This window comes from Mustela nivalis, assembly GCF_964662115.1.
Source record: "Mustela nivalis genome assembly, chromosome: 3".
Lineage (NCBI taxonomy): Eukaryota > Metazoa > Chordata > Mammalia > Carnivora > Mustelidae > Mustela > Mustela nivalis.
In genome coordinates, this window is record NC_139022.1 from 55,580,198 (window position 1) to 55,601,844 (window position 21,647).

The 21,647-nt window shown below is 35.7% G+C and overlaps 1 protein-coding gene across 1 annotated transcript in view; it reads right to left on the minus strand.

Annotated features, from left to right (window-relative positions):
* Window positions 1–1,001: 1,001 nt before the first annotated feature.
* The window catches only part of LOC309861173 (uncharacterized protein), a 734,084-nt gene continuing 713,438 nt past the window's right edge, over window positions 1,002–21,647 (minus strand). The window contains exon 7 of the mRNA XM_082723834.1: window positions 1,002–1,043. Coding sequence (XP_082579960.1) covers window positions 1,011–1,043 — 33 coding nt within the window. The 3' untranslated portion in view covers window positions 1,002–1,010. The remainder of the gene's footprint in view (window positions 1,044–21,647) is intronic.

Consider the following 21,647-nt stretch of genomic DNA (forward strand, 5'->3'; position numbering starts at 1 on the left):
AAATGCAAATCGGAGCTTGGATACAGTATGAAGAGACAAGTTTGGCTATGCCAGTATGCAGTGTTTCCTGAGTGTTTTCAAATGGATAATGTCTAAATAAAAATATGAGATATGAAATATATAGAAATTATTACATATTTATAAATATAAAAATACTTCAAATACCATCGAACCAACAAGAAGAACATGTGTTGAACCATCCTGCATGGATGGTGGGAATGTTAATTGGTGTAGTCACTGTGGAAAAAAGTGGCAGTTCCTCAAAAATTACAAATAGAAGTATCATATGATCCAGTAATTCCACTCCTGGGTATTTACATAAAGAAAACAAAAACAATAATTTTGAAAAGATGTATGCATCCCTATATTTATTGCAGCATTATTTACAAGAACTAAGATATGGAAGCAGCCCAAGTGTCCGTCAATGAATAAAGAAGATGTGGTAAAATAAAATATTATTCATTGATAAAAAATAACGAGACCCTGTCATTTGCAACACTCTGGATGGACCTAGAAGGTATTATGGTAAGTAAAATAAATTAGACAGAGAAAAGCAAATACCATATGATTTCACTTTATATAAGGAATCTTTAAAAAAAAAAAAAACATGAACAAACAAACAGAAAAAACAGACCATTAAATTCAGAGAAAAAACTGAACTGGTGGTTGCTAGGATAAAATACAGATAAAATGAAGGGGATTAATAAGTACAAACTTCCAGTTATACAATAAAAAAGTCACAAAGATTAAAAGTACAGCATAGGGAATATAGTCATTAATACTATAGGAAGGTTCTTTGGTGATAGATAGTAACAACATTTATTTAGGTGAGCATTGAGTACAGTATAGAACTGGTGATTCTTGGGGTGCCTGGGTGGCTCAATTGGTTGGATGACTGCCTTCGGCTCAGGTCATGATCCTGGAGTCCCGGGATTGAGTCCCACATCGGGCTCCCAGCTCCATGGGGAGTCTGCTTCTCCCTCTGACCTTCTCCTCGCTCATGTTCTCTCTCACTGTCTCTCTCTCAAATAAATAAATAAAATCTTTTAAAAAAAATGGAGCATGGTTAAAATACAAGTACATTTTTACTATTAACCTAGAATAATTTGGGACTTGTCAAAAGTAAACATTTTGCTTACCGAAATATATTAGTCCGGTTTCACAGCCACCAAGTTTTATAAAACTTTACAATTTTTTGAGACATAATTTGTTATTAGTTTGGTATTCCTGCATTACTACACTGGAATCTGTGAATGCAAAATTTCTCTAGTGTGTCTCCTACCAAGTATTTTTTGAATTTTTACTGTGTGTTAGGTTCCCTGGGTTCTTAAATGTTCCTCTCTCTTGTGGTACTTCCACTTCCTCCAGTGATTTTCAAATGTTTTCTTTCTAAGGTAATAAATTATGAGGCTACCTAAAAAACTTAGATACGTTCCACAAAACATGATTGCAGTTTAAATAGTTTTTGAGTTCTCATGTTTTATCTTTAAATCTCATGCCAAATTTAGCACATGTAGCACAACACACTAATTTTTAAAATAAAATAATGCTCTAAATTATTGATCTTCAGGTAAAATGTGAAATTCAATAAAATATGCCATACTTAAGCCTAATAAATACCACCACATAGCTTTGCAGGGAGGTTTCTCCATCTATCTTTGAAAGAAATAATTTCAATCCATCACACCTAATTATGTACACGCATCATCCTTTTGTTTTAAAGTAAGTACGCCATCAGGGTGCCTGGCTGAAGTCATGATCCCAAGGTCCTGGGATCAAGTCCTGCATCAGGCTCACTGCTCAGCTGGGAGCCGGCTTCTCCTTCTCCCTCTGCCTGCCTCTCCCAAGGACTATGCGCATTCTCTCTCTCTGTGTCAAATAAATAAATAAAAACTTAAAATAAATAAGCATGCTATAATGTCTATGAAAAAGCTTATATCATTCAGTAGACTGCTTTTTAAATACCATACAAATACAACCAATATTTCTGCCCCTAAGAAGTTTAAAATTGAGAACAAGATATAATACACAAATGACCAAAAAAAAAAAAAAAAAAAAAAATTCCGTTAAGTTTTTTCTACAATGAATAATAAGCATTTAAGTTGAAATAAGACTAAACTTTTAAATGAGAATAATCAGGAAGATCTTCAAGATCTTCACAAAAAGGTAGTATTTAAGCTGGTCATTACAAATGGATGAGATTTTAGCAGGTAGCATGAGAACAGAAGAGTTTGGAAAGGAAAAAAAAAAAACATTTGAGCAAAGGCAGAAAACAAATATATGAGGCCCTTTTCAGATAAAATCAAATAATCAATCAATCAAATAATTGATTCTAATTGTCATATAGGATATATGCAATAGATGAAGCTAAGGATGATGGAAAATCATGGGTTCTAATACTAAGGAAATCAAACATTTCAGCATGACATTCTTTGAAGGTTTTTAAACTGAGAGTGACAAGAGAAAAACTGTTCTTTAGAAAGTTACCTGGATATGAAGTGTGAAATGTAAGAAAGCCACTCAGGAATTTAATAGCTATAATCAATATCAATCAATTATGTCTTTGTCAATATTGTATGGCTTAAAAAATTATTCTCCGAGAGAACTGAGAGGATACATTTCTTTAAAAAAAAAAAAAAGTCCCTTCAGATGGATACCTTTTTAACTATAGAATCAATTTCATCACAATTGTTTCTGGAATGTAACATAAACACACATAAATTCAAAATTAAGAAAGTGCAAAAAAAATCAGCACTCTTTTCTGGATTTGCCTCACTATATATTTCCCGTTTGCTCATTTGTTTAGTTTCTTAAATTCCACAAATGACTGATATTATACAGTATTTGCCTTTCTCTGACTAACTTACTTTGCTTAGTATAATACTCTCTAGCTCCATTCATGTCTCTTCAAATGGCAAGATTTTATTCCTTTTGATGGTGGAGTAATATTGCATTATATATATATTACACACACACACACACACACACACACACACACACACACACCCCACATCTTCTTTAACTATCAACAGTCAATGGACATTTAGGCTGTTTCCATAGTTTGGTTATTGTGGATAATAGTGCTATAAACATTGGGGGGAGGATGTTATCTCTTTGGATTAGTATTTTTGTATTATTTGGACAAATACTTAGTAGTTTAAGTGCAGGACTGTAGAGTAGTTCTATTTTTAACTTTTTGAGGAACCTCCATACTGTTTTGCAGAGTGGCTGCACCACTTTACATTCCCACCACAGTGCAGGAGGGTTCCCCCTTCATCACATCCTTGCCAAGATCTGTTGTTGTTTCTTGTGTTGTTGATTTTAGCCATTCTGACAGGTGTGAGGTGATCTCTCATTGTAGTTTTGATTTGTATTTCCCTGGTGATGAGTGATGTTGAACACTGTTTCATGTGCCTGTGGGTCATCTGGATATCTTCTTTGGAAAAATACTACTTATGTCTTCTGCCCATTTTTAAATTGGATTATTCATTTTGGGGTGTTGTGTTTTATAAGTTTGTTTATATTTTGGATACTAATCCTTAATCAGACCTGTCATTTACAAATATTTTCGCCAAATCCACACCTTGCCTTTTGATGTTATTGTTTCCTTTGCTGTGTACAACAAATGGTGTTGGGAAAACTGGATAGCAACATACGAAAGAATGAAACTGGACCACTTTCTTACACCATACACAAAAATAAATTCAAAATGGATGAAAGACCTAAATGTGAGACATGAAAACCATTAAAATCCTAGAGGAGAACTCAGGTAGTAATCTCTTTGACATCAGCCATAGCAAATTCTTAATAAATATGTCTCCTAAGGCAAGGGGAACAAAAGCAAAATAAACTATTGGGACTTCATCAAAATAAAAAGTGTCTACCTACTCTTTAATCTAGCCAATCCAGCATATAAAAAGAGGAAGATATTTCATATTTTGTAAAACTAGAGAAAAAGGAAACCCTCAAATCTTAAACTATGAAAAACAGCTGTTAAATAAATGAATGTTGGATTAAACTGAACAGAAGATAAACAAAGCTTCCAGTAGCGTCTCAGAGGTCCTAACCAGTGGTCCTATGCCTGGAACTGGAAATTCTGAGGACTACAGGGACACATGTTAGCCTGTATCACATGACATTGCAGTAAGATAGGTAGGCTGAATAAGGAAATGTGAGGACACTCTATTAGTACTAGATGTAGGGGATTAGCAGGAGAAGAGATGGAAGAAGGCAATCAGATTTGGAACTGGCAAAAAGACAGTGATAATGAAAGATTCTAATCCTAAATTACCACAGACAAAACAGTATCAACCTGCAAAATAGTGAGTTCACTATGAGTCATAAAGAATTCTTATTCTCAATAAAAGTGAAAAGGGTATCAATTGTGTTCTGATTGGTGATAAATGTCCAAGGCATAAAATATAGTACAGTTGGTGAGGAAAAGTTGGTGAGAGTTGGCCCTGCATTAATATCATTGGAGAGTATAGGTGGACTAAACCAGAACCGAGTCCAGAGGCTCAAATAATCACATTAGGATATTATTGCTTTCTGCATATACAAACTTTGAGCTCCTCGGTATGATCTTCATTCTTAGGGGAAATCTTCATGGTGGCAAAGATGGCTACAGACACATCACTAAAAATCTCTGCAAAGATAGCTCCTTATTCACCTTGATTTCAATAGTTATTCAAGGATTTGATCTCATCCTATCTTGGTTTGTGTACTTTATTGAATCAATTGTTATTAATAAGGTAATTTATTTAGTCATAACTAAGTTATATCTAGAGTTGAAGGTTAGAGTCAGCCTCACTTAAACCATAAGAAATAAGTTTAGAACAGGTTGACTTCCTAAAGAAGGAAACATTACTAAATAAAAAACTAAGGTATAGTGGGCAAGCAAAAATAACAATGTCCCTTAGAACCCCTTCTTAGGAAAACTAAATAATGAAATCAGTTTAATAAGGAAAGTAATGATGAAGCCGTGCTGAATGAACTGGGAATGAAGGTCAAATGTAACTAAAAACAAAAATACATATATGTTAATAAGTTATATCAAGGAATTATAGCTATTTAGAGAACACTTATGATATAAATCCTAGTGGTAGAGAATTAAGAGTACAGTAAAATTGGAAAATGAAATGTAGGAGAGAGGGTCAGGAGGTGAATTAAAAGAAAATAAAGAAATACAAACTGATTTTACCATCTTTCATTGTAGGATGCTAAAAAATTAAAAATGGGAAAGGTAAATCAGATTCACTTCAGAACAAACGCATACCCTTAAGAGATTAATTAAGCATTCAACCAAAGAAGCTGGGAAAAAATTAATGTGAGGAAAATAGAAAGAACTTAGTTTTTAAAATTGGACATTAAAAATAAGAAAATGGGGCACCAGGGTGGCTCAGTGAGTTAAAGCCTCTAGCTTCAGCTCAGGTCATGATCCCAGGGTCCTGGAATCGAGCCCCGCATCGGGCTCTCTGCTCAGCAGGGAGCCTGCTTCCTCCTCTCTCTCTGCCTGCTTCTCTGCCTACTTATGATCTCTGTCTGTCAAATAAATAAATAAAATCTTTAAAAAAAATAAGAAAATGAAAAAATAATAAATTAGAAAACAAAAAGGGAAAGATTTTGAAAAACAATCTATCACTTAAGTTAAACATGAGAGAATGCAAAGAAAGAAAGGAAGAAAGAGCTTAAAAATAAAAATGGAAAAATGTGTATATTGCAAAATAAAAACAATATTTAAAAAATAATTAGCTAAAATGAAAAATGTGGATAAACAGTTTTTTTAAGAAAATATAAATTGCCTAAACTGATTCAAAAACTAATTTATAAATAAAAACAAAGAAATTGCTAAACTTTGCAGGGGAAAGCAAGAAAATAACTTAACAAAATATTAATTTCACCCATTCTTCTATACACAAATTCTGTTTCTATGACTTTATCATAGATTTATAGTCTTATGGCTAATTCAAAAGATTGACATTAGAGGGATATATGCTGAACCACTGTATATAATAGCCAAAGTTGGAATCAACATAAATATTCACCTATAGGGACTAGGTCTGTTAAATTGTTATTATTCATACAAAAGAATTCTAGTCAGAATTATATTTATACATATTGACACAGACAGATCTCCCAGTTATGGAAACAAAATTTCAAATAAAAAGACAAGAGACAATTTCAAATAAAAACTATTTTTAAGGGAGATATACAACCCTTTGGAATATATTACACCTTAAAAATACTACAGATGTATAGATTTTTATGTTATAGCTGTACAATAATTACAAACATATATGCATTTTACATATGGAAACTTCTGAAAAGACACAAAATGTTATCAATGGTCATTACTACTAGTCATTAGAGTGAGACAGGGTATTTATTAAATCTAACATTTCACTTTCTTCTGTATCTTTTTCTGTAAGATTTTATTTTATTTTATTTATTTTAATAACAATAACACATAAATAATAAAAAGTTATATACTCTGCTTGAGATCTGATTTAACATGAGGTAACTGAGACTCAGGAAACACATTCTGTATCTATGGTTTTTTTTTTTCCAGGTAAACAATTTCTAGAAAGACAGAGAAGATAAAATGCTAAGAGTTTTGTAAATTTTTAAGATATTTTATTAAGAATTGTTATACTCCAAGACCATTAGTAAGTACTTTTTTAGCATTTTTTCAAAAGATTTTATTCATTTATTTGACAGAGGGAGGACAGCAAGAGAGGGAGAGCACAAGCAGGAAGAGTGGGAGAGGGAGAAGCAGGCCTTCTGCTGAGCTGGGAGACTGATGCTGAGCTGGATCCCAGGACCCTGGGATCATGACCTGAACTGAAGGCAGAGGCTTAATGACTGAGCCACCTAGGCACCTCAGATTTATTTGCTTTTTAGAGAGAGAAAGAGAAAGAGCCAGGGTCAGGGGAGATAAGGGGTAGAGAGAGAGTCTCAAGCAGACTCCATGCTGAGCATGGAGCCCAAAATGGCTCAATCTCAGGACCCTAAAATCATGACCTGAACCAAAACCAAGAGTGGGAAGTTCAAATGACTGCACCACCAAGGTGCCCTCCATTAGTAAGTACTTTTATCTAATTCATTATGTATGCTAGGTTTTATGCTAGATATAGAAAAAGAAGCACTTTAAGATGCCTGCTTTCAAGTAGATTAGAATAGAATCATGTTTTTAAAGCAAACAACTATACAAGGCAAACTTTAAGTGCAAAATCAATAGATAAAGACTTAACTCAAATATTACACCAATTTAATTGAATTTTAAACTCTCAAACTTCAAATTCTTCAAATTTCTGCCTCCCCACACACCACAGGTTTGATTTTACTAAACAGTCTATTTTCACTTTATTAACTGCATTAAATATCTAAGTAATTTGCATCAAAATATAAAATAATTATTTTGTACTTATATTCTATTTATTATCTTACTTTCCCACAAGAGAAATTACCCATATGTTCTTACGGGGAATCCTGGAAACAAGAAATCTTTCTTAGAATCTTTACATACATGGAATTATTCCCAGAATGTCTTTTGTTATGAAAGTGAGGAATTAATTTAGTCAAACCTGGGAATATTTAACTCAAAGATAAAATGCAAATGTTACCAAATAAGTCTGGCACTCTAAAATGCAGTGATTCTTAAATATCCAGAATGAGATCAATTTAAAGTAGCTTAATACATTTATTTCTAAAAACTGCAAAACTGTATGGAAATGTTTAACCACCAAACAGGGTACTCCTGCTAAGCATTCTGGCTTAAGGTTTTGTGAAAAAGACAAGAGAAAACAGCTTTCATCACACATAGTAGAGAGATGCCATAATTTAATTCTAAGCCTGAAATGAAGTAACAAACACTGCAGCACAATGTGAAACAACCTTCATGATAGCATACAGTATTTTAGAGTTTTTATAGCTAATTAGAAGCACATACCTTTCTTTATCTTAGCAAGTGAGAACAGAGTCAGCTTTTTGAGTTCTAGCCAGATGCTGATTTTATAACCTTAGTTATGTAGGCTAACTGCTAACAGCTCAGGATCTGAGACTTTCAAAGTTATTTTTAGGACAAATCTGTTAATGAGCAGGTACAAACTTAAGCATAAATGAGCAGCAGGGCAGAGGCAGCCAAATGTCAGAAAGAGTCTCAGATGGTAGGACAAATTATAATTATTCAATGCAGTTATGGACAGTGGTGAATAAAAATGAACCATTGCCAACTGCTATCCAGTCAAAGGTTTAATTTTTTTTATGCAAAGAAATCAAAAATGCATAGGAAACATGAACACACAATGCATGTCAAAGTAATTTACTCCTGCTGTCTTTCAAGAAAACAGAAAACACAATCTTCTTTGATTTTCTGGAGCTTCCCCCATGTTACTCTATTAGCTACAGTACTTACATTGTAGCTCTAATTAATATTACATCTTTGTTGTAAGGGCTTCACGTAATCCTTAGACATGTGGTAAAGGCTCCAAAAAATCAACACAGTCATAAATCACTTCCACCATGACCATCACACCACCAACCCCGAGGCCTGGCCTCCACCAAGAATTAATAGTCAGTGTCAGGGAAAGGCTCAACTGAATCAGTTCGTTTGCTGTGAGGAAATTACATCAGCTTATCAGAAGCTAGAGAATGACTAAATTGAGGGGCAGAAAAGACGATTTTGCCATAGACATGACACTGTAGAGCCCTGAAACTTTTAGCTGCGACTCTGGTTTTCAAAGCAGAGTATGACCACAAGAAGAGGGCCAAAAAGCAAGAGGTTTGAATGAGCTAATTATATCAGTTTTTCAAACATGCCTCTTTATTTCTTATTGTGTATAGATTATTGACTGGAAAAGTGATATGGATACAAAACTTCTTCCCAACATATTTTTCTTACAAGGTTGTTCCTATCATTAACAAGCAAATGTTTATTAAAATATGTTCTCCAAACCCTTCAGACAGAAGCAAACCAGCTATATGCATTTTTGTTTTGTTTTGTTTTTTGATTACCAGGCAACTACTACCACTGTTCCTAATGGCACTCTATGTACTGGGAAAAGGAAAACTTATCTCCCACTCAAACAGTGTGGAGGAATAGTAAATACAGTGGTCTGCTCTACTATAAAGAGAAGAAAGAAAAAAACCTGTTAGCTTCCTCCATGGAAGCTAGATCATGCTAGATCATTCCATTCACTTCTGAGATACAGTAAAAGGTGGGTAAGTCATCAGACTAAGCTTGACCAATCAACTTTCTCCCAATGAATTTGAATCATGAGGGGACCGATGAAAGCAAGGGAAAAAGTGGAATTTGTTCATCCATCCTAACAAAGCAGAAACTGCAATTAATGTCCTTGAAACTTTTAAACTTTCCTTTTCTGTTTTCAGTCTAATTCCCTAGCCCTCCCCGTCAACCCTGTAAACTATCTCAGGTCCACTCAGTAAGTTCAGTTTAACTTAGTTTAACTTAGCCAGAGCTACCTGATAGTATTTAAATCAAAGAACCCTAACTATAATGCAGTGTTTGGGAGAGAAAGTTTAAAAATGTACTGTCTTGGGGCGCCTGGGTGGCTCAGTGGGTTAAGCCTCTGCCTTCAGCTCAGGTCATGATCCCAGGATCCTGGGATCGAGCCCCGCATTGGGCTCTCTGCTCCGCGGGGGGCCTGCTTCCTCCCTCTCTCTCTGCTTGCCTCTCTGCCTACTTGTGATCTCTCTCTCTCTGTCAAATAAATAAATAAAACCTTTAAAAAATTAAAAAAAAATGTACTGTCTTATGATACTTCCATTGAAAAAGACTGGAAAAAGCACTGCTATACAAATACTGATTATAGAGAAAACTTTCCTTATTATCTATGGATTACTGGCAGATAGCAGCTAAGAAATATTAACCTAATATATTTTTAAAAGATTTTATTTATTTATTTGGCAGAGAGAGAGAGAGATCACAAGTAGGCAGAGAGAGAGGCAGAGAGAGAGGAAGGGAAGCAGGCTCCCTGCCTAGCAGAGAGCCTGATGTGGGGCTCGATCCCAGAACCCTGGGATCATGACCTGAGCCAAAGGCAGAGGCTTTAACCCACTGAGCCACCCAGGTGACCCAAACCCAATATTTTTATCAATCTAAAGTATTCATAAACATAAGTGCAACTGATGATGATGGTAGAGGTGGCCACTGGCAATGGCAATTGGCATGTCAAACAGACAGAACTCTTGTAATCAAAATGAATATCTGTCTATCTCCCACTGTCACTTTATAATTTATTCAGTGGGGCCAATGGATAGAGCAATCCATAGTTTTCTTGTATTGGATAATATATAGTCCTTTATCACCTAGAATCATACAAGACAGTCACAACTGAGACTTAGGATGAATAATACAATGTTTCCATCAAAACTCAGCTTGATTTACAGTTAAATTTCTTTCCTTCCCCAGCCAGGGCCAAGTTCCTGAAGGCTACTTGTTGTGTGGAAGGTGGCATTATGATCTCCCTTTCCCTCAAGACTGCTAACAACTTGCTGCCTTAGTCATCAGCATTGTTTTCCAATATTTCTAGCTTTCCATCTGAATGTACGTGGTCGAACTACATTTCTTAGCCCCTTTGTAACTGGGTGGAACTGCATCAACAGTTCTGGCCAATAAGCTCCAAGTGTGAAATAGCATGAGTTACATGGTTGATGAAAATACCTCCAAAATTTCTCTTTCCTTTATATGCAATGAACAGCAACATCCAAAACAGTGATTCGCCTGGGTCTCTTCTTTTTTTTTTTTTCCCTTTTTAAAGATTTTATTTATTTATTTGACAGATGGAGATCACAAGTAGGCAGAGAGGCAGGCAGAGAGGTAGGGGGAAGCAGGCTCCCCGCCGAGCAGAGAGCATGATGTGGGGCTCGATCCCAGGACCCTGAGATCATGACCTGAGCCGAAGACAGAGGCCCAACCCACTGAGACACCCAGGTGCACCCCCCCCTCCCAGGTCTCTTCTGAACAGGCACTCCTTTCCTACCCTCTCAGCACAAACTAATAAGGAAAATGTAATGGGCACAAGAAAAAAATGATTCTTCTAAACCACTGAGTTTGTGGAATTAACTGTTAGACCAAATAATCCAACCTCTTCTGATGGGATAAGGAGTGCTACAAGAACAAAACACACACACACACACACACACACACACACACACACACACACACACACACACGGTAGTTTAGGGGCTATGTGGCAAAAAATAGGAGAAACCAATACCGGACCCTAGAAATGACAAAGGAATTAATGGTAACTAGAAAGATACTTACTTAGTTAATTTGTAGCTTGAAGGGATGAGGTTGAAAAACAACATTATTGATGTATGTTGGTTGCTGATAGCTGGGTTTGGCAAACTTCTATAAAGAAGACATTTACCAGAAAAGAATTAGCTGGTTTTTCAAAAGGAATGAGGAGGAATTAAGAAAGTCCTGAAATTTGGGAACTTCCAGGGCCAAAAGATGCAACTGCTTTTCATCACTTACTAGTAAAAAGATTAAACTAAGAAAAGCTTTGAGTAATAAATGTTGATTCCAATTTAGGCTTATAGCAAGGATCAAAACAAGAGCATAGTCCTCAATATGCATTCTTAAGACCACTAAATACATTTGGTTAGTCTTAGAGAAAATACTCAGTTTGAACTGTGGTACCAAATCACTTTGAATTAAACAACATGGCTCAGAGATGAAACCAATGATGGGATTTTCCCCCAGATGTATGAAAAGTTCAAAGTATCCGTAATTAATTCTGGAGAGATGAAGAATCAAGAGTGAGAGAAAACATAGAAATATAGCAAATCTAAAGTATATTCTAGAAAGGAATGGAAAATCTGGCTATTGCAATGTGGAGATGACTGAAATCAAACATAAGAGATTTCTAATCACTAGAGGTTTCCTATGTCATTTAGACAGTACTACTGCCAAAAATACCATCAGCTTTTCCTAAAGGAAACTGTGAATGTTCAAGTCATCATCCAGCGATCTTAAACTTGGAGTTAGATGCCAAAAATGAGAAAGACTTTGGGGTGGCACCTGTTGAGAAGGTGGTGGTATATTTTACTATAAGAAAGTATATAGGGGTGCCTGGGTGGCTCAATGTATCTCCTAACATACATTGGTAAGAGGTATGCTGAGTTATCTGTTTTACCCCAAGAACAGACTTCCTAATACCTGTTGCCGATACAGTCGAAGGTTACTGGAAAAGAAACAGAGAAAGGATCCAGGGACCAAAGAGAACAATACAGGTACTTGGTGGGGGAAGGGGGACAAAAATTAGAGCCTCATCCATTCCCCATTATCAGGACAGGGAACATTTATAACATCTATTTTTAAGTCTTCCATAGGCAAGAACTTTTCCAAATGGAATTTTTATTATGGTTATTCTGTTCCCATCTTCTACTGTTGTGATTTGGCTCTGAAGATAGCAGATAACTCTTCTTTCTTAGTTCACTGTCCTCCATGTCAAGAAAAAAACACATCAAACCTGATGTAGAGACTACTAGTCATCATCCAGCAATCTTAAACTTGGAGTTAGATGCCAAAAATGAGAAAGACTTTGGGGTGGCACCTGTTGAGAAGGTGGTGGTATATTTTACTATAAGAAAGTATATAGGGGTTCCTGGGTGGCTCAGTGAGTTGAGCCACTGCCTTCGGCTCAGGTCATGATCTCAGAGTCCTGGGATCAAGCCCCGCATCGGGCTCTCTGCTCAGCGGGGGGCCTGCTTCCTTCTCTCTCTCTGCCTGCCTCTCTGCCTGCTTGTGATCTCTGTCAAATAAATAAATAATATTTAAAAAAAAAAAAAAGAAGAAAGTATATAAATTATTTTTGGTTAGAAGGGCAGATCATAAAATTTTAGTGATGTTTATCAAATATTTCTCACATTCAATCTTCAAAATAGCATCATTCTTCTTGACATATTATAATTTAGTGGGTCACCCAACCTAATTCTGGACAATATGCAGCTTAAAATGTTGCCAATCTAGTTCTGGAAAAGATGTGAGTTCTTCCCGAGTCTCTTTTATGTATAATTTTCAATGTTTGGGAAGGTTCAAGCTCCATCTATCTGGATCCCCAAATAAGTAGAATAAAGCAATGACTTCCTCCAATGTTGCATCAGGCATGGGACACAAATAAGAACATAAGCTTTTTGTTTTAGGCCAATGTGATTTAGTATTTATTTGTTACTGTAATGTGAACTCACCTACTCTAATGTATACACATAGTTTCTGGCTCCTTGGAATTGGAACAGAGGAAGGAATGAGAGGATTATGCAAAGTTCTCATCTGACTGTTTTAACGGGATTCTATACCCTCTGGGAATGGCTAATAATTAAGACTGAACTTTTCTCTCACAGGAATTTTAGTAGATTCTTAAGAAATTTTCCTGATGGACTCATTTTACCACATTTAACCCTTTTGCTTTGGCTGACTGCTCTGGCATCACATCAGCCTCAGGTTTTTCCCTAGGTCCACCTATCATAGATTCCTTTCTGGGGGCCCTGCATCCTCTAGTAGAGACCATTTTGGACAAGATCCCTTTTAATACATACCTACACCCTACCAGGTGTTGTGCAATAATCCCTGGAGATGGTGCCCCTTTATTCACCAATAGCAGTTTGGTCACTAGCTTCCTGAAGTAGCAGTAGCCCTCTCTACACTGTGGCTTCAGGCTGTGTGAGCCTTTAGTTATCTCACATGTGGGTCAAACACCCCAATCAACGTGCTTCCATATTTCCTGCAGCACACACCGAGCTTTCAGATTTGCTTTTGAAATTAGTGCACTCGAGGACTGAAATTAGAAGGAAACAACTCAAACTATCTCTAATGGAGTTGTGAATGAGACTCAAAGCAGTTCAGCAAATGTATCCAAAACAAATCTCTTCACAAATCTCCCTTCTGTTGACCCTTTTATCCACTCCTTGTGAATTTTACAACTGAGTATTCCTTTATATCACTTGAAAATGTGCAATCCAATCCGGTACTTCTCTATGGAATTTTTATGTACTGTAATTTTTTTAAAGACTTTTATTTTTTTTTATTTGTGAGAGAGAGAGAGAACACAAGCAGGCAGAGAGGCAGGCAGAGGCAGAGAGAGAAGCAGGCTTCCCACTGAGTAGGGAGGCCAATGCAGGACTCGATACCAGGACCCTGGGATCATGATCTGAGCCAAAGGCAGTGGCTTAACCAACTGAGCCACCCAGGTGTGCCTATCTGTACTAATCTGACATACAAGTTAAAATGTATAATTTAACATGCTTTCACATAATAGCATCTATCATTTACTGATCCCTGCATGTGCTAATAACTGCATCAAATACTTAAAAACTTAAAACTATTGGGGCACCTGAGTGGCTCAGTCAGTTAGGCATCTGACTCTTGATTTCAGCTCAGGTCATGTTCATGGGTTTGTGAGGTGGAGCCCAGGGGTTAGGGTCCAGCTCTGCGCTCAGCAGGGAATCTGCTGGAAATTTCCTCTCTCTGCCCCACCCCCAGCTCATCCATGTGTGCACATGCGTGTACTGCCGCTCTCTCTCTCTGAAATAAATAAATAAATATTTTTAAAAAGGTTAAAACTTCTACTTTAAGCCTCACAAAATCTTTATGAATCTGGCTTATTATTCCAAATTTTAGGTGAGAACCCTTAGGTTTGGATAGGTTCAATATTCAACTGCTCAGATTTTTTTTTTTTGGCATGGTTTTAACCACAATGCTACATTAATTGTCATTAAGTGGTATGTATGATAGTTATTGGAAATAAATATGGGGGGGAAATCTGCCTTATTCCTATTCAGTTTTCTATATATTTTGGCACAATTTAGATATGACTGCAGAGGGGAAAGGGATAGCTTCACTTTCAATTCTCTAAAGTGCTATACTTAACTTTATTTCACAAAATTTTAAATATGAGTGCTCTACAGGTGTGCTCTATCAGTATGTTTCACTTCACTTGTTAATACTGCAAAATGAAAAGTATTATATCCATACTGAGAAATTTACTATTTCAATAGTAAATATGTCATCTCATTCATAATTTTCTGGTAATAGATTTTTTTTAAAAAGTAAACCCAAGTATTCTATGTGCTTTCTAATTAGGAGAACAGCTTGAAAGTTTCATACTTAAAGAGAGATTTCCCCTCAGTTTTCTCTCTGACACCACCCACCCTTCCTGCCTTCTGTTTGTTCTTTGCAAGCTTGTTCTGTTCATTTTCTTGCTACAATTACTTGCAGTTACTCAAAAGGCTGACTTATGGCACCTGTCACCCCAAATGATTGAGAGCAGCACAATAAGGGATACCATGGGATTAAACTGCTCTTTTGACTATATGAATATATACCCTTTGGTATTAATTGTTTATTTGCAGTTAGTATGACTGCAGGCCAGCTGGCTTTCTCGCTGAGCTTCTTCATCAAGCACATGCCAACTGACACTTCAGAGCGCTCTGAACTTCACAAATGTGTGCCTTTAAGACTTAGGCTGCAACTTAGCCTACAATAAGCAATCATGCCCATTTCTTCATACACATGACTTTTGCAGATTTAAGGCTGAGTGGCAAGCATTGCCCTTGAAGCTAAAGGATAAATGGCAAATATGTGGAATAATAAATATTTTCATAACCTTCTTTTACAGCTACTTTAAAATGGGTTTAGTTGCATCTACTTACTGCCTCTTAAGTGGGGCTCTGTTTAAATTTTTATTAATTTTATTATTAAATTGTATTATTAATTTTATTTATTAATTTTAATAAAGTGTTCTATTTTAAAAATGGGAGACTTCTTTGGTCTTCTGTATGTCATCCTTATGACCTGTATACCAAAACAACTGACAATACAAGAATTTACTATATTCAAAAACTATACCTATTTATACCACTTTAATTTTTATTATAAAAAGTTGAGTTCCATTAAATGACATTTTTTTTCTGTGAGATGCATGGATATAGGGCACAAAAATCACAAATCACATTTGCATTTCATTTTTAAATTAGTTGTTTCATTTTTTTGAAGAGTCACTCAAGGTCACAGCCTTTGGAAAGGTTTTCAATATGTGATTGTGCTTCCATCTGTGCCTTGGAGACCATAGAAAAGGATCTTATCTCAGAATTCAATTTAAATAACATTTTGAGCACCCCACCCTGTCTTCTCTAAACCAAATATGCCTGCCAAAGATGTTGAGGGACAAGTATCCCTCATTTAATTGTAAGTAGATTGCTTTCAAGTTTATAAATGAACTGAGAAAATTTTTAATTCATATCTTTAAAAAAAAACACAAGGGCAATAGGCAAAGGGAGTATATGCAAACCATATTCTTGGAATTTATGATTATCCAGAATGAAAGAGAGAAAGCAAGTTTTATAGGGTGTGTAGAGAGAAGCAATTCAGAATTTGAGGGGCTGGTGGACGTTAGTATCAGGGAAAGAAGAGAAACTCAAAAGAAAAAAAAATCAAGACTTTCTTCTCTTCCTCATAGAAGAATGCCTTGCTTAAAATACTGTTATGAACACTATTCTGTTACCAAAGCCGATTAGTTTAATTTAAGAACATAAGCATCTATGACCTGTTAACCTTATTATGTTGTTAAAAGGAATCATCTTCTGTTCCAAAGAAGAGCCGATTTCTTTTTTCTGTATGATTATCACATCACCTAGAAAATTTTTCTGGGTTTCTGAAAATGTAAAATTTTCATAAACTTTAAGCCATCAAAAACTTACTTAAAAGCTATAGATGCTATTTGCTTTGTGTTTTCTAATTCCAATTCTTTTTCTGTAAAAAGAACACACAGTGTCACCATTGGAAAGCCCAAATGTTTGTACAGACACAGCATAAGAGACTTACAAGGATCTACATTTTAGAGGCAGGGACTCTAAAACATGACAGTGATTTGTATTAGAATAAAAAAGACAAAAGGCCAATAAGAATACTGGGAAGAAAAAAGAAATAGCAAGGATTATTAGCCACAAAATCAGTATAATAATCTACACTGGGGTTCAAAGTCCTGACAAAGAATAGTGGTATTTTAAATTGTCAACTCCTGTAGGCTTTTAGTAATAATGTATTTACCTAGGATCTACTGTATCAGATCTACATAGAGAATAGCAATAAAAATAGCATTATTCTTTCTTTATAGTTATACATGGAGTTGACAGTACAATTTGGCAGTACTGGCTGTTTACATTTTCTTCTTCCAAAAGAAATGTGTACTGAAATATAATGTTCCTCACCAAATTTTTCAAAATAGTTTTGAACAAAACAATAAATACTGTCTGCCATTGTTGCTTACACTTAAGGAGCACAGTTCAATAGATTAAATAGGGTGAAATGGAAAGAAAGACCAAAGATAAAACAGTTCCCCAACTTAAAAGAACATGAAAAAGATCCCTTTGAAGTCACATTGTTTATTATCAAGGAATGTTGCAGGCTTATCAGAAAGATACCATACATGGGATTTGTGCATATATTTGGATTTTAGGGATTCTGTGTTCATTACAGCAAGCCATTAAACATCAGCTACAAAAAAGCCATCTGTCCCATTGTATCTCTTCATACTAGAAAATCTGATGGTAGAAATATCAGACTTAGAAAATAATAAGATGATAATAATTACAAAACTAGTTGCTAGAGAAGATTAAGTTCATAAGACAGGAGAACATAAATACAAAGATATAAAATATTAATTAATTCAAAAATATATTCATTAAAGCCTGTAAGTAGGCACTATTTTTAGGCACTGGGAGTACAGCAGTGAACAAAGTAGACAAGCTTCATTTCCCTGAAGAGCTTACAGGTTCCTGGAGGAAGGAGACAATATATAGCATAAATACATAAAATATACAGATGGTCCCTGACTTACGAAGGTTCAACTTAGGCTTTTTGACTTTGCAAACGCACAGAAATGATATAGATTAACTAGAAATGGCATTTCCAAATTTGAATTTTGATCTTTTCCCAGGTTAGTGATAAAGTGTATGAAGTTCTCTCATGATGCTGGGCAGTGGAGTGAGCGGCAGCACCCAGTCCACGATGTGATCATGAAAGCAAACATCCACACACTTACAACCATTCGAAACCCATACAGCCATTCTGTTTTTCACTCGCAGTACAGTATTCAATAAACTACGTCTTATAATAAAATGTGATTTGTGTGAAATGGTTTTGCCCAACTGTAGGCTAATATAAGTGTTTCAAACACATTTAAGGTACATAAAGTATGATAGTTGGTGGGTTAGTTGTACTAAATACATTTTCAACTTCGTATATTTTCAAATTTACAATGGGTTTATCAGTAGTTAGCCCCATTGCAAACCAAGGAAGATGTTCACAGACTTAAATAGTGATAAACACTACAGAGAAGGGAAATAAAAAATATGTGTGGACAATAAGGGTTGAAAATAGCTAAAATTAAAAACAGGAAAACAACAATATTGGTGAGGATGTGGAGAAAGGGCAACCTTTTTATACTGTTGGTGGGAATACAAGCTGGTACAGCCACTCTGGAAAACAGTATGAAGGTTGCTCAAGAAGTTAAAAATAGAGCTACCCTATGACCCAGCAATTGTACTACTGGGTATTTACCCCAAAGATAGATACAGTGAAAAGAAGGGGCACATGTATTCCAACATTCATAGGAGCAATATCCACAATAACCAAACTGTGGAATAAGCCGAGATGTCCTTCAACAAATGAATGGATAAAGATGTGGTTCATGAGTCAAGATGGTGGAGAAGTAGCAGGCTGAGACGACATCAGGTAGCAGGAGATCAGCTAGACAGCGTATCAAACCATTCAGAACACCTACAAATCCAACAGGAGATGGAAGAGAAGAAGAGCAACAATTCTAGAAACAGAAAATCGACCACTTTCTGAAGTGAATCCAAAGCGACAGGAAGATAGACCTCAGAGGGAAAGGCCAGCTCCTGGCAAGTGGCAGAGCAATGGATTAAAAAAAAATAATAACCATCAATATGCTGCCTACAAGAAACTCATTTTAGACCCAAAGACACCTCCAGATTTAAAGTGAGGGGTTGGAAAACAATTTACCATGCTAATGGACATCAAAAGAAACCTGGGGTGGCAATCCTTATATCAGATCAATTAGATTTTAAGCCAAAGACTATAATAAGATATGAGGAAGGACACTATATCATATTCAAAGGATCTGTCCAACAAGAAGATCTAACAATTTTAAATATCTATGCCCCTAATGTGGGAGCAGCCAACTATATAAACCAATTAATAACAAAATCAAAGAAACACATCAATAATAATAGTACTAGGGGACTTTAACACTCCCCTCACTGAAATGGACAGGTCATCCAAGAAAAGATCAACAAGGAAATAAAGGCCTTAAATGACACGCTGGACCAGAGGGACATCACAGATATATTCAGAACATTCCATCCTAAAACAACAGAATAGTACACATTGAAAATTCTCCAGAATAGATCACAACCTGGGTCATAAATCAGGTCTCAACCAGTATCAAAAGATTGGGATCATTTCCTGCATATTTTCAGACCACAATGCTCTGAAGCTAGAACTCAATCACAAGAGGAAATTTGGAAAGAACCCAAATACATGGATACTAAACAGCATCCTTCTAAAGAATGTATGGGCCAACCAGGAAATTAAAGAAGAATTTTAAAAATTAATGGAAACAAATGATAATGAAAACACAACAGTTCACAATCTGTGGGACATAGCAAAAGCAGTCATGAGAGGAAAATACATAGTGGCACAAGCCTTTCTCAAAAAACAAGAAAGGTCTCAAGTTCACAACCTAAACCTACACCTAAATGAGCTGGAGGAAGAACAACAAAGAAAGCCTAAACGTAGCAGGAGAAGAGAAATCATAAAGATCAGAGCAGAAATCAATGAAACAGAAACCAATAAATGAATAAATAAATAAACTAAAACAACAGAACAAATCAACTAAAACTAGGAGCTGGTCCTTTGAAAGAATTAGTAAGACTGATAAACCCTTGTCCAGACTTATCAAAAAGAAAAGAGAAAGGACCCAAATAAATAAAATCATGAATGAAAGAGGAGAGATCACAACCAACACCAAAGAAATACAAAGAACTATAAGAACATATTATGAGCAACTATATGCCAGCAAATTCAACAATCTGGAAGAAACAGATGCATTCCTAGAGACATATAAACTATCATAACTGAACCAGGAAGAAAGAGAAACCTTAACAGACCCATAACCAGTAAGGAGATTGAAACAGTCATCAAAAATCTCCAAACAAACAAAAGCCCAGGGCCAGATGGCTTCCCAGAGGAATTCTACCAAACATTTAAAGAAGAATTAATTCCTATTCTCCTGAAACTGTTCCAAAAAATAGAAATGGAAGAAAAACTTCCAAACTATTTTGTGAGGCCAGCATCACCTTGATACCAAAACCAGACAAGGATCTCATCAAAAAAGAGAACTAAAGACCAATATCCTTGATGAACACAGATGCAAAAATTCTCACCAAAATACTAGCCAATAGGATCCAATAGTACATTAAAAGGATTTTTCACCACGACCAAGTGGGATTCATTCCAGGGCTGCATCCACAAATCAATCAATGTGATACAATACATTAATAAAAGAAAGAACAAGAACCATATGATCCTCTCAATAGATGCTGAAAAGCACTGGACAAAGTACAGCATCCCTTCCTGATCAAACTCTTGAAAGTGTATGGATAGAGTGCACATACCTCAACAGTATCAAAGCCATCTATGAAAAACCCACCGCAAATATCATTCTCAATAGAGAAAAACTGAGACTTTTTCCGCTAAGGTCAGGAATACAGCAGGGATGTCCATTATCACCACCGCTATTCAATATAGTACTAGAAGTTCTAGCCTCAGCAATCAGACAACAAAAAGAAATTCAAGGCATCTAAATCAGCAAAGAAGTCAAACCATCACTCTTTGCAGCTGATATGATACTATATGTGGAAAACCCACAAGAATCCACTCCAAATCTGCTAGAACTTGTACAGGAATTCAGTAAAGTCTCAGGATATAAAATCAATGCACAGAAATCAGTTGCATTTCTTTACACCAACAACAAGACAGAAGAAAGAGAAATTAAATTAAGGATTCAATCCCATTTACAATTGCACACAAAACCATAAGATACCTAGGAATAAGCCTAACCAAAGAGGCAAAGAATCTATACTCAGAAAACTATAAAGTACTCATAAAAGAAATTGAGGAAGACAGAAAGAAATGGAAAAATGTTCCATGCTCATGGATTGGAAGAATAAATATTGTGAAAATGTCTATGCTACCTAAAGCAATCTACACATTTAATGCAATCCCTATCAAAATCCCATCCATTTTTTTCAAAGAAATGGAACAAATAATCCTAAAATTTATATGGAACCAGAAAAGATATTGAATAGCCAAAGAAATACTGAAAAAGAAGCCAAAGTTGGTGGCATCACAATTCTAGACTTCAAGCTCTATTACAAAGCTGTCATCATCAAGACAGTATGGTACTGGCACAAAAACAGACACATAGATCAATGGAACAGAATAGAGAGCCCAGAAATAGGCCCTCAACTCTATGGTCAACTAATCTTTGAAAAAGCAGGAAAGAATGTCCAATGGAAAAAAGGCAGCCTCTTCAACAAAT